Source organism: Balaenoptera acutorostrata, chromosome 1 (genome assembly GCF_949987535.1).
Source record: "Balaenoptera acutorostrata chromosome 1, mBalAcu1.1, whole genome shotgun sequence".
Taxonomy (NCBI): Eukaryota; Metazoa; Chordata; class Mammalia; order Artiodactyla; family Balaenopteridae; genus Balaenoptera; species Balaenoptera acutorostrata.
The window spans coordinates 30,800,374-30,814,671 of record NC_080064.1 but is presented as its reverse complement, the minus strand read 5'-3'; the positions used below and the strand labels follow the sequence as shown (position 1 = coordinate 30,814,671).

The following is a 14,298-nucleotide window of genomic DNA, read 5'->3' as shown; positions in this document are numbered from 1 at the left end:
GGCATTTTTATTTATTTATTTTTTTAATTATATATTTATTTATTTATTTATGGCTGCATTGGGTCTTCGTTGCTGCATGCGGGCTTTCTCTAGTTGCGGCGAGCGGGGGCTACTCTTCGTTGTGGTGCGCGGGCTTCTCATTGCGGTGGCTTCTCTTGTTGTGGAGCACGGTCTCTAGGTGCATGGGCTTCAGTAGTTGTGGCACGTGGGCTTCAGTAGTTGTGGCTCGCGGACTCTAGAGCGCAGGCTCAGTAGTTGTGGCGCACAGGTTCTAGAGCGCAGGCTCAGTAGTTGTGGCGCACGGGCTTAGTTGCTCCGCGGCATGTGGGATCTTCCCGGACCAGGGCTCGAACCCGCGTCCCCTGCATTGGCAGGCGGATTCTTAACCACTGCGCCACCAGGGAAGTCCCGAGTTTGGCATTTTTAGATTCTACATATAAGTGAGATCATGCAGTATTTGTCTCTCTCTGTCTTATTTCACTTAGCATAATGCCCTCAAGGTGCATCTGTGTTTTTGCTAATGGCAGGATATCGTTTTTTGTTTTTTTTTTTAAAGATTTATTTTTTTATTGATTAATTGATTGATTGATTGATTGCTATGTTGGGTCTTCGTTTCTGTGCTAGGGCTTTCTCTAGTTGCGGCAAGCGGGGGCCACTCTTCATCACGGTGCGCGGGCCTCTCACCATCGCGGCCTCTCTTGTTGTAGAGCACAGGCTCCAGACGCGCATGCTCAGTAATTGTGGCTCACGGGCCCAGCCGCTCTGCGGCATGTGGGATCTTCCCAGACCAGGGCTCGAACCCGTGTCCCCTGCATTAGCAGGCAGACTCTCAACCACTGCGCCACCAGGGAAGCCCAGGATATCGTTTTTTTAATCGCTGAAAAACATATCATTAAATATATACGTATATAATTTTCTTGTCTTTATCCATTCATCTGTCAACACTTACGTTGTTTCCATATCTTGGCTATTGTGAATAATGCTGCAGTGAACATGGAAGTGCAGAACTTTCTTCAAAATTGTGATTTCATTTCCTTGGGCTATATACTCAGAAGAGGGATTGCTACATCACATGGTAGTTCTATTTTTATTTTATTGTATTTTAAAAAAAACTTTTTTTATTTTAGGCTGTGTTGGGTCTTCGTCTCTGTGCGAGGGCCCTCTCCAGTTGTGGCGAGCGGGGGCCACTCTTCATCGCAGTGAGCGGGCCCCTCACTATCGCGACCTCTCTTGTTGCGGAGCACAGGCTCCAGACGCGCAGGCCCAGCCGCTCCGCAGCATGTGGGATCCTCCCAGACCAGGGCTCGAACCCGTGTCCCCTGCATTGGCAGGCAGATTCTCAACCACTGCGACACCAGGGAAGCCCTATTGTATTTTTTATCAATTTTTAAATTGAAGTATAGTTGATTTACAATGTTGTGTTAATTTCTGCTGTACGAAGTGATTCAGTTATACGCATATATACATTTTTAAATATTTTTTCCATTATAGCTTATCATAGGATACTGAATATGGTTCTCTGTGCTATTCAGTAGGACCTTGTTTTTTATCCATTCTATGTATAAAAGTACATCTGCTAAACCCAACCTCCCACTCCACCCCTCCTCCTGCCCCCTCCCCCTTGGCAACCACCAGTCTGTTCTCTATGTCCTTGATTCTGTTTATTTTTCATAGATAGGTTCATTTGTGTTATCTTTTAGATTCCACATGTTAAGTGATATCATATGGTATTTGTCTTTCTCTTTCTGACTTACTTCACTTAGTATGATAATCTCTAGTTGAATCCTATTTTTATTTTTTTAAGGAACCTCCATACCGTTTTCCATAGTGGCTGCACCAATTTACATTCCCACCAACAGTGCACAGGGTTCCAGTTTCTCCATAGCCTCGTCAACACTTGTTATTTTCTGTTTTTTTGTTTGTTTTGTTTTGTTTGCTGTTGTTGTTTGTTTGTTTTTGATCCTAACAGGTGTGAGGTGATATCTCATTGTGGTTTTAACTTCCATTTCCCTGATGATTAGTGATATTGAGTATCTTTTCATGTGCTTATTGACCATTTGCACATCTTCTTTGGAGAAATGTCTATTCAAGTCCTCTGCCCATTGGGTTGTTTGTGAGTTTTTGTTGTTATTGTTGAGTTGTACGAGTTCTTTTTATATCCTGGATATTAACCCCTTATCAGATATGTGGTTAGTAAATATATTCCCCCATTCCATAGGTTGCTTTTTCACTCTGTTGATTGTTTCCTTTACTGTACAGATGTTTTTAGTTTGATGTAGTGCCATTTGTCTATTTTCGCTTTTGTTGCCTGTGCTTTTGGTGTCATATTCAAGAAATCATTGCCAAATCCAATATCATAAAGCTTTTCCTCTATATTTTCTTCTAGGAGTTTTATAGTTTCAGGTCTTACATTTAGGCCTGTAATTCATTTTGAGTTAATTTTTGTATGTGGTGAAGGTAAGGGCCCAAATTCATTCTTTTGCATGTGGATATTCAAATTCCTCAGCACTGGGGACTTCCCTGGTGGTCCAGTGGTTAAGACTCTGCACTTCCAATGCAGGGGGCGTGGGTTCAATCCCTGGTTGGGGAAGTAAGATCCACATGCTGCACAGCATGGCCAAAAAAGAAAACAAAACAAAAATCAAATTCTCCAGCATCATTTGTTGAAGATACTTTCCTTTTCCCATTGTGTGGCCCTGACATCCTTGTAGAGGAGCATTTGACCATATATGTGAGGGTTTACTTTTGGGCTGTCTGTTCTGTTCCATTGGTCTATAGTTCTGTTTTTACGCCAAGTACCATACTGTTTTGTTTACTGTAGGTTTGTAACATTTTGAAGTAAAAAAGTGTGCCGCTTCCAGGTTTGCTTTTCTTTCTCAAGATCATTTTGACTATTCATGGTCCTTTGAGAGTCCATATGAATTTTAGGATTTTTTTTCTATTTTTGCAAAAACTGCTATTGGGATTTTGATAGGAATTGCACTGAATTTTTTTAGGTCACTTTCGGTAGTATGGACATTTTGACAGTATTAAGTCTACACTCCGTAAATATGGATGTCTTTTTTTTTTTTTAACACAGATTTTATTTATTTATTTATTTATTTATGGCTGTGTTGGGTCTTAGCTGTGGCACGTGGGATCTTTTGTTGCAGCAGTACGCGGGCTCTTCGTTGCGGTGTGTGGGCTTCTCTCTAGTTGTAGCATATTGACTTCTCTCTAGTTGTGACGTGCAGACTCTGTAGTTGTGGCACGTGGGCTCCAGAGCACATGGGCTCTGTGGTTGTGGCGTGTGGGCTCAGTATTTGCAGCGTGCAGGCTTAGTTGCCCCACGGCATTTGTGATCTTATTTCCCCGAACAGGGATCGAACCCACGTCCCCTGCATTGGAAGGAAGATTCTTAACCACTGGACCACCAGGGAAGTCCCAATAAATATGGATGTCTTTCTGTTTATTTGTGTCTTCTTCAATTTCTTTCAGCAGTGTCCTGTAGTTTTCAGTGTGCAAGTCTTTGCTTTTCTGGTTAAGTTTATTCCTACATATTTTATCTTTTTTGATGCCAATTGTAAGTGGGATTGTTTACTTAATTTCTATCTCATATTGTTCATTGTTAGTGTGTAGAAATGCAAATGATTTTGTGATTTGATTTTGTATCCAGCAACTTTGCTGTATTTGTTTATCAGTTCTAACAGTGTTTTCTGTGGAATCTTTGGGGGTTTCTACATATAAGATTATGTCATCTGTGGAGAGAGATCATTTTACTTCCTCCTTTCCAATCTGGATGCCTTTTATTTCTTTTGCTTGCCTAATTGATCTGTCTAGGACTCCCAGTACTGTGTTGAATAGAAGTGGCAAGAGTGGGCATCCTTGTCTTATTCCTGATCTTCAAGGGAAGACTTTCAGTTTTTCACCATTGAGTATGATGTTAGCTGTGGGCTTTTCATATATGGCCTTTATTATGTTGAGGTAGTTTCCTTCTATCCCTAGTTTGTTGAGTATATTACCTCTTGCCCAGACTATTAGAATAGTTAAGTAGCTCGTCTTCCTGCCTTCTGTGCTCTCTAATGTCTCCAAACCGCAGAGTGTAGAAAGAGCCTGGGGGATTAGAACCAGCCACCATGAGGAAAGCTGGAGTATAGGGTGTGGGCAAGCAGCACGTGGCCTGATGCTTTCCCCCTAGGAGCCAGGGAAGCAGACAGCTGTGGGGTGAGAGGGGCCTCCCTTCCCTCTAGTCCCGCAAAGACGCTATCCCTCAAGCCCCGCGCCTCGGGAACATCCTGTCCCCCACAGCCCCTTTGGTCCTGCTTCTGTGGCTCCAGTAGCCCCGCCCCTAATCCCCGCTTGTCCAGACTTTCCAGCCCCTGTCCCTGCCCCACAGTCAGATCTGGGTCCAGAACCTTGCATTACTTACTTTCAGCACCATGGGAGGAGGATGAGATCCGCAGGGACCGAGTGGAGCCCCAGAGTGTGTCCCTGTCTTGGCGGGAGCCCATCCCTGCTGGAGCCCCTGGGGCCAACGGCACGGAGTATGAGATCAGATACTATGAGAAGGTGAGTCGGGGTCTGGGAGGGACCTGGGGCTGCATTCCTGGCTGTGATCTGGCCCCCTCACCCGCCGGCTTCCTTTTCTTCATAAGCACCTCCCAGCAGAAGTCCTTCTTACTTTCTTTCTAAACATTTCCACAGGCCCCCTAAGGGGCCTCCCCAGCTGGGGTTTCTTCCTGTCCTCTCCTCACCATGGACCCCACTGCTCTCCCTCTTTCCCCACATCTCCGTTCATCACTGGTCATGATGTCCATTTTCACCACTTCTGCCTAGTGTTTACAGTTGACAAGAAGCCTTCTCTGGGGGCTGATCCAGATTTTGTGTGGCGGAATCATGTACATACAATTTGCAATCCTTTTAAGAAAAAGAATGCAGAAACACATTGTTTCAAATTTTACAGAAAGGTACCACGGTGGGAGCACATTGCTAGGTCATGGGGCCCCCGTGTTGGTAAACGTTTAGCAGCCAGCTCTGCAGAACAATGAACGTGTGCATTATTATTATAATTTTGCTGACGTGAGGAATGTGTAACCCATCATTTACAAATAAGAATAGAAAATATACAGCGCTCCTTATTGTAAACTCCATATCGCCGATTGGTTCTCATAGGATTCCTCTTGCTGATTTTTGCTGACCTCTTGCATCTGTTGTCATCTATGGTTGCAGCTCAACCATGGTTTGACAAGTGGAGTTACATCCGGATCCACTGTCTCCTTTCCGCATAAGTTAATAAACTTATGAATTTAAATTCAAACTGTTTGAATTTGACATGTAATATGCAGTTAAACTGTTTCTCACCTTGGTACCAATTGTATTCATTAAAGCGAAACCTTGCTTTCAACTTAGCACTACATGTGTCAGGACTTCACTCCCTCCTCAGTGACTCCAGGGAGTTCTTTGCTGAATCAGTCAAAGTTTTTGAATACGAGAAGTCTGGAGAGCTGTGAGTTGAGAGAGAGAGAGACAGAGAGAGAAAGACAGAGAGAGTTGGGGGCTTTCACCATAGAGATAGTAGCTGAAGCCAAGGGACCAGAAGGGATGACCGAGGGAGGTGGGCATGAGTGAGAAGAGAAGTCAGGGCAGAGCTCTGGGGATCCCTGATGTCTAGGAGACCGCAGCGAAGGTCACTGGGAAGGAGCTAGGCACGCAGCAGTTGCTTAGAAAGGGCTCATTGAAATGACACTTGGGGATCACAGCATAGATACAGTCCCAGCACTGAGCTGGGTGGATGCTTCCAGGCCCTTAGGGAGTTTGAAGTTGCTGGGAACAAAAACCCTTGAAAAGAGGAGCCAGTACAAAGGGGCTGTTTGAAAGCCTTCAGGAGCGTCTCATGGAGCCTGATGACCAGAAGTGGGGCTGGTGTCACGAGCTCCTCATGCCCACTTCTCTCTGTGCACCAGCTCCACCTCCTCGCAGGGGCCTTGCTCCTAGCACCTGGCAGCTGCCGAGGCTGGCAGCCTTGCCCCTTTCCCCCTCCCCGCCCTGAGCCTGTCCTGTCTCATAGATCGTGCAGTCATTGCACTGTCTTTCGGTGGTTTGTTCAAATGCCCGGAAGGGAGATTCTGATTGGCCCAGCTTGGGTCAGAGTCTTCCCTGATTCCTGAATACCATGGCCCTAGAACTGGGGCCACAGGTATAGGGGAGGTGCACCTCTGGGGGCTGTGAGTGTGGCAGGGGATCTAATAAGGGGGTGTGGGCAGAGACAAAATAATGGTAGCATGTCCAGCAGGTACCATTATCAGATGTGTTGGGGGCAGGATGATGTAGAGCACAGAGCACGGGACCTGAAGGAATTGAGAAGGTGTCACCCCAACCCTTCTTTGATGTGAGCCTCACCTGTTAAAGGAGATAGGAATGCTGCTGTGAGGATGGTAGGAAGTTGGCTCCTATAGGGTCTAGCCCAGCAGCGGGCAGTGAGTGGACCGTTGCTGGGGGCCGTGGGAGAGCCTCTCTCCCCCTCTGAGCCCGATTCCTTATCTGTGAATCCATGCCTTGCAGGACATTGTGAAAGTCCGATGCCAAGGGGAAGGAAAAGCTGTGTGATCCGACAAGGGCCGAGCAGGTGTCAGGCCTCATTGTCTTCTTCTTTCCTCTGAGGGGTCAGGTGCAGCTCACCCTCTGGACTGCCAGACCCTGATGCCCTTCATCCTAGCATCCCTATGAAGGCCAGCATCTTCTCTAAAGTTTCTCTTACTTGGAGGTGGGGCTGTTCTCGGCTATAGGTACCACCGAGTATGGGTGGGAGCTCGTGGTGGAGAAAGGGGCTGGGGAGCCTATGGGAGAAAGCTGTGGGATCTCCCCAAGACAAGTGGAGTTATTCCACCAGCCCAGGCTCCTCCCTACTCCTTTCCCCCGATGTTCTCCCAGGAGCGTGGGGCCAGCCCTGGGTCTGGGCCTCACTTCTCGGTCCCTCCCCAGGGTCAGAGTGAGCAGACTTACTCCACGGTGAAGACAGGGGAGCCTGCGGTCACCGTCACCAACCTCAAGCCGGCTACCCGCTACGTCTTTCAGATCCGGGCGGCTTCCCCGGGGCCCTCCTGGGAGACCCAGAGCTTCAACCCCAGCATTGAAGTGCAGACCCCGGGGGAGGGTAAGTGATGTGTCAAGTGAAGAGAAAACCCAGCCCGGGGCTGGAGCAGGGAGGCAAATTGTGTGTGTGGGGTTATCTGTGCAATTAAGGGAACCTGCAGAACAGTTCAGTCACAACCTAATTAATGGATGAATTTGGTTGGACTTCCCTGGAGGTTCAGTTGTTAAGACTTTGCGATTCTACTGCAGGGGGCACGGTGGAACTGGTCGGAGAACTAAGATCCCACGTGCTGCTCAGTGTGGCCAAAAAAAAAAAAAAAAAAAGCATGAATTTGGAATCCAGCAACTAGTGGCTTAGATTGGGTACCTGTCCTGGAGGAACTCAGAGGGGAGGGTCCCATGAACAACTACAAACCAGGTCTCAGCTGGTGTCTCCCTGCCTCTCAGGACCTTCCATGTCTCGTGGAAACATCCTGTGCCCTCTCCAAGATTCTTCTCTTTTCTTGGGAGAAATTTTTGTCTCCTGGCCACTTCTTGCCCTTGACCGCTAAATTCTTGTTCCCATCCTGCTGCTTTGTCTCTGCCATGATACAGACTCAAACGTGGGCCCCCGTCCCTCTTCCCACTAGGCCTTATAGTGTGAAGTAGAGGGGTGAGGCCCAGCTCACCCTCTGGACTGCCAGGCCCTGACATCTATCATCCTAGCATCCAACCTTCCCTGAGGGTTGGGGCACATGAAGGGAGTTGCACCTGCAGCGGTAAACAAAACAAAACACCAGGAGAAGTGGTTAGGATTCGGCGCTTTCATTGCCAGGGCCCGGGTTCAATCCCTGGTCAGGGAACTAAGACCTCATGAGCTGTGTAGTGTGGCCAAAAACAAACAAAAAAACACCAGGAGAATTGTGCACTTTCAATGGGTGAATTGTATGGTATGAGAATAATTTCTCAATAAAGCTTTTATCAAAACAAAGCAAAACAAAAGCTGAACATCAGATATTCCCAATCCTAAAGCAGCTCCAGCTCTTCGGCATGGTATGGTGCTACCCCCTCCTCCCTTGGCTTCCCTCCCCTGGTTCCTCTTCTCCCCACCCACCCCCAGTTCCCCCTCCTGATGCGTGCAGAGCATTTAGCGCTCTCTTTTGTTGTTCTCCTGCTGCTAACCCAGCCCTCAGGATCTCACCTCTATCTACCCCGAGCAGCTCATGAAAGTATTTTCCCGGACAAAGGCAGTTCCCCCTAAGAGGCATCCTGGCACCAGCTGTCAAGATAATAATTCTTTCCAACCTGCTACATGAGTCTAATCCAAGATAGGAAGAGTTCTGAGCCCGAAGGGAGGTGGAGATAAAATGTTGAGGGAGTTTGAGTTCTGGGAAAGGAAACAGCACTTCTTGCTCGAATGCCTGTCTCTGCCAGACCTCGGCCAGGTGCTGGCAAGAGATTAGAGCTGTGTCTTGAAGGCTGGGGAACATCTATGAGTGTGTGGAAGTGGGCAGGGAAGGCATTTTGGGTAGAGGAAGCCATCAGAACAAAGGCTCGCGGGTTTGGCTGGAGTCGGTGTGGCGGAGGGCAGGAGCTGGGAGCCAGTAGCTGAAGAGGGCTGATGACTTCCCTTAATTTGGTGCTTCTTAGTTGGTAGATACACTGCTCAGCTTCCGGCCAGCCTCCTTTGCTGTGGCCCTGGCTATGGGGAGTGGTTTGCCAATCTGCAGAGCACTTTTTCCAGTGAGCTGTGACCCCAAATCAGGATCACGAGGAAGGACCGTGCTTCACCGCTGCATTAGTTACCCGTTGCTGTGTAGCAAATTACCCCAAAACTCAGCGGCCAAAAGCAACAGACATTTATTATCTCATGGTTTCCTTGGGTCAGGAATATGGGCAAGGCTTAGCTGGGTGCCACCTGTCTCAGGTCTCTCAAAGGCTGCAATCAACGTGTCCTCTGGGGCTGCGGTCATCTCCAGGCATACCTGGGGTGGAGTGGGGAGGGGGCGTCTGCCACCCTGCTCGGGCTCTTGCTGGCTATTTGCGGGAGGCAGGCACATGCCTCCTGGGCTTCTCCAAGGGCTATTTATAACCCAGCAACTAGATTCTTCCAGAGACTGTGAGAGAGAGAGAGCAAGAGGGCACCCGAGACAGAAGCCAGTCTCTTGTAACCTAATCATGGAGGTGACATCCCATCACTTTTGTCGTATTCTGTTCATGAGAAGCAAGTGACTACGTTCAGCCCACACTCAAGGGGAAGGAACACCAGGAGGTGGAGAATCCAGGAGGGCCATCGCAGAGGCTGCGGACCACAACCACTTTTATCTCCATCCTCAGTTTCCGCGTCCACATGGATACTTCATTTCAAACAGTCCTTGGCAACTCCACCGCCTGCTGCCACCAGTTGGACCCTGGACCCAGTTCCCCATCTCTGAAAATGTGGGCTCTGAAATCTTCTCTTTGACCCTGACCTTGTTGGCCTCTAACTCTCCCTTCCTCTTCTATCCCTCTTCCTCACTTGCTCTGTGACATCCTAATAGCAGCTCTTGGGATCTGACCTCATCTCCCAGGCTCTCAGCCCCTCCTGTCCCCACAATCATCTCTCCCCAGTGAGCACAGATTCTCCTGGCAGAAACACTCCCCACCTCTGCTGCCCCGCATTCCCTGGACGTCGTGCTGCACCTGCCCCGCTAGTCCCCAGGCTTGGCTGTCCTCCTCTGTCCCTCGCCAAGGCTGCCTGCAGAGTTGTATTTTTCTAATCTCAGTTTAGTCTTCAGGGCTGCGTAGCACTTTCCCCGTCCTCGACAGTGACCCCAAACTGTCACCTCTCTCAAGCACCTCCCCTCCCTCCCCGCTCCCGACCCAGCAGATCCCCTCATTCCTCTCCCTGTGGGCAGGAACTCTGTCTATTGCTCCCTCTCCCTGTTACCCTCAGGATATCCTGGCTCATACTCCTGGCCTAGCATTCAAGGACCTTCCGGTTCTGTCTCCTCCCCCAGTTCCCTTCACCCTCCCGCCCTCCAGCTTCATACCTTCATATGGTGCATCTGCATCTCTGCCTCCAGGCAGTCTGTTTTCCAGCCACACGGGATGACCTGCCGTTTTCCAGACCCAGCAGGTGCATCTAAGCATCATCAACAACCCTTTCAATCTTCCAGGTCCAGTGCAGATGACGCCTTCTCTGCAAACCTTCCTCGCAGGCTTTAGGAAGAAATTATCATGCCTCTGCTCAGCTCTGCTCATGTCCCTGTTTCTTTTTCTTGTTCTACAGTTAAGATTTTTCATTTCTGTCTCCCGCACTGGTCGGTACACCCCTCCAGAGCAGGGATTTTGGCTCATCCATTGCTATCTCCCCAGAACTAGTGCCAGCCTGGCACACATGTTGGATGGATGGATGGATGGATGGATGGATGGATGGATGGGGCTGAGAGCCTGGCTCTTCCCCTGGGGAAACAGTTCAAAGCAGAGGCTTTAGGAATCAGGTTCGAATCTTAGGTTCCCTGTTTGTTAGCTGTGTGACCTTGGGCAAATTACACAGCTTTTCTCGGTGTCAGTTTCCTTAGCTATAAAATGGAAACAGTAACACCTTACTGTCTTGGATCACTTAGTCTTGAATGGAGCAAGTGTGCATTAAATGTTAACTCATCATTATTGCTAGTGACAGTTCTGGATTGGGGCTGGGGAGCTTGGACGAGAGGCCATCCCCCTGCAGAGCTACCTTCACTGTGCATCAGAAAGGCACAAAGGGAGGCCTGGGCCTGCCTGTCTGGATGCCTGCTCCTCTCTCTCAGAGCTGGGCTGCAGTGGAAGTGCCTTGCCCTGGGAAAGGAGGAAGCTCCAGGTGCCACTGTGGCTGGTGGGGCCGCCTTGGTCCCTTGCCGCCGGGAGGCCAGGCCGAGTGCGGAGGTGCTGTGGGAATCCTGCTGTGGGGTGAGGACAGGAGTCTGTCCTGGAGCTTCCCTGGGAGCCTGGTCCTCTGCCTCTCTCAACCTCGTGGTTTCCCTCCCAGCTGCCTCGGGGTCCAAGGACCAGAGCCCCGCAGTCGTCGTCACCATCGTGACCATCTCAGCCCTCCTCGTCCTGGGCTCTGTGATGAGCGTGCTGGCCATTTGGAGGAGGTAGGTGGCTGGTCCCAGCCTGGATGACGCCTGATGGGCCATGTCCCTGTGCACATTCACATGTGCTCACAGGCACCCGTGTCTGTATCTGCATTTGCACCTGTGCGGACGTGCACGGGCGAGCACACCGCTGTGTAGATACAGGCGTGGCTGGTGTGGTCCTGGCCCCCCCCACACCGTCCCGACCCCCTGCTCCTGCAGTCGGCAGCGTGGCAGCCAGCACGGCAGCTAGCTCAGCCGCTCTGGGATGAAGGGGATTTAGCTCCTTAACTCATTAAATGTCAGAAGGCATCGCTGAGGATGGAATCAAGCTCCGGCTGCTCCGGTGTGATTAGGATCCTCCTGAGGTGCTCGGAGGCCCCCAGCCCCTGCCCCCAAGGGATCTGGAGGCCCTTCAACACAGGCAAAGGGAAGAAAGGCAGAAATTGTGTGTGTGTGTGTGTGTGTGTGTGCGCGCGTGTGCGCGCGTGCCGGGAGAACAGGGAGGGGAACTCATAAGCCAGAAATCCCCAACCCCCAGCAGAAGGAAGCTGGCAGAGTGGGCAGAGAAAGGCGATGGGAGGAGGGGCAAAGATGTGGAGCTTGGGTCTAGCTCAGGGAAGATTTCGGCCCTCTGGCGTGCAGCAGAAATCTCATGGCATGTATATCGCCCTCCTCCCCGGGGACACAATCTGCCACATGCAGAGGCACCCCGGGTGGGTTCCAGACTGGGGCTGAGGTCAGCAGACTGGAGGGGCTGGAAAGTCTGCATGTGACAGGCTGGAGTGGGGGGAGCAAAGGAGAGAAATGGGCTGGCCCGGGAGCCACACGTCAGCATCCTGGAACTGCCTGCGGGCTGGAGGGACCGTGGGCTTTCACTTGGCTTGGAGGGGACTATTTGATTGGTCTTGAATAAGGTGCTGAAAGGGACTGAGGAGGAGAGAATCTGCGAGCCAGCTCTGCCCGGGCCAGGGGAGTCAGGAAGGCAGGACAAGAGCAGAATCTCCTTCCTCACAGAGCTTAAGGGTCCTTATATGAGACCTGTTGGAAAAGCGGGAATGGACAGGAGTTGAGAGCATCTTGTCCTGGCTGTGAGCTCAGGGTCTCTGGGAGGCAGAAGGAGGAAAGGGGAGAGAGGTGAGCAAGGAGGGCCGCTTCAGGCAGACTCTACAGAACAGGGGCAGCTGCCCAGGAGCTCCTCGGAGACAGATGCACTAGAGCAGGCAGAGTAAGCCAGGGGTGGATTTCAAAACCTGCTCAGAATCAAACGGCACCAAAATGAGCATCTGCCCGGTCTAGCGCTGATGGGCGGAGAGGCACACATCTCCAGCACGTGTGTCCCAGCTTTGCGGACAGTAGCGTCTCCCTCAGCCGTCTCCTCCTCTCGGAGTCTCTGCGGCATCCGCTCTGTGCAGTGGGCTGCTCACCTCCACTTTCCCTCCCCAGTCCATCTTGCGTCACCCAGTGGAAGCTTCTCATTTTCTCTGCCACCACTCCTCCAGCCACTCAACCTTGCCCCCTTCATCCCTCGTTACCTCTCCTGGGTGTTCCCCTCATTCATGGAAGTCCTGTTCCCGTGCTGGATGACTTCAGTAGCCATTGGACGACCTGCCCCACCCCTTGGCCTCTGGGTTCTTTGACTCCCTTGTTTCCGCGGACCTTCTCTCCTGTTCCACCTCAGCTGCCCTCTCCCATCTCCTGACGTGGCCACCACCCCCAGTACTGACACCGGGTCTGCTTTTGCCCCGCAGACTCCCCGTCCTTGCAGCTCGCTCGCTCAGCCGTGTCTGCTGCACCTGCTCTCTAACAGCATCCTTAACCCCTCAGCTTCTCGCCCCCGAGTCTACACACCTGCCTATCTCTGCATCCATCCTCCCCCTCCTTTTGCTCTAGAGGAGGTGCCATTCTCCCGGCCAGGATCTTCTACCTGTGACCTTACTTCCTACCGTCTCAGGAACCCATTACTATTGATAATGTCCACTTCTTCCCCACATGATAGCTAACGTTTATTTAGTGCTTAGTAAGCTCTTGGCACCAGTGTGATCAGGCAGGGATATCTTTATCCTGGTTTTATTAAAGAGAAAACCCAGCCACCTGGTCCCACAGACAGAGAGCAGACGACCTAGGGAGCCGGTCGTCAGATTCCGGAGCCCATGCTGGCGACCGCCATCGTGACCACTCCTTACTACGGGACAGCCTCCTCTTTCCCACTGGTGTCGAAACGTGGTCACCTCTCTCCCGTCTCCCCTAACCCCTCCTCCTAGAGCCTTCACGTGACCTCGCTGCTCTGCTCCACTTTTTCTTTCCTTGCTTCCTGTGATATCGCCCGCCACCTCCCCCCACCCGCACCCCCGATTTCCCTTCTGTTTCCCTCCAGTTTCTCTGGTGGTTCTTTCATGATCTCCTCCATGGCATCCTTCTCCTCTACCCAATTTTTAAATGATGGGGGTCCTCAGACTTGTCCCCTGTCCTACTTCTCAGGCTCCCTCCCCTCCCTGGGCAATACCCCCAGATCCAGAACTTGTATCTCCAGAGCACACCTCTCTGCCAAACGCCAGACACACACATAGCTAACTCCCTGCTCATTGATCGTCCCTGCTTTTACCGGAGGCCCTGCAAACTCAAATGTCTAAATGAGAACTCCCGATCTCAGTAACTGGTACACCCCACACCACGCTGGGCAAGCTGGAAGACGAGTTTTCCAACCTTCCCCCTCTCCCTTTCTGCCTTCCAGCCATCTCCAAGCCCTGTGGCCCTGTCACCTAAATGTGACTTGAGTCCTCTTTTCTCCGAGTCCATGGTCACCACATAGCCCGAGCCACTGCCATCTCCTGCGGGGACACAGCAGCAGTGGGGATGATCTTCCTAAAATGCAAATTGAACCTTGGCTCAAAACCCCTCAGGGGGTTCTGGGGCCTCTCCTCTGCCCCCAGAATAAAACCACAGTCTTTATCTGGGCCTTCAAGGCCCTGCCTCAGGGGGCCCCAGATGCCAGCCTGTGGCTTTGTCGATCATGATGCAGTCCTTTGGTCCATGGCTGCCTCTGTCTCAGGAAGCCATCCTTGATGGCCCTGGCCACGTCAGATCCATCTGTTAGGTGTTCCCCACGGCGCACCACCCTTCTTTGCTTGGACCTGTGAGTGGGCTTGTG

The 14,298-nt window shown here is 51.0% G+C and overlaps 1 protein-coding gene across 1 annotated transcript in view; it reads left to right on the top strand.

The window, feature by feature from the left end:
- Window positions 1–14,298, top strand: part of EPHA10 (EPH receptor A10) — a 41,698-nt gene that overhangs the window by 21,313 nt on the left and 6,087 nt on the right. Inside the window, exons 6-8 of the mRNA XM_057554461.1 lie at window positions 4,415–4,548; window positions 6,961–7,132; window positions 11,060–11,168. Coding sequence (XP_057410444.1) covers window positions 4,415–4,548; window positions 6,961–7,132; window positions 11,060–11,168 — 415 coding nt within the window. The remainder of the gene's footprint in view (window positions 1–4,414; window positions 4,549–6,960; window positions 7,133–11,059; window positions 11,169–14,298) is intronic.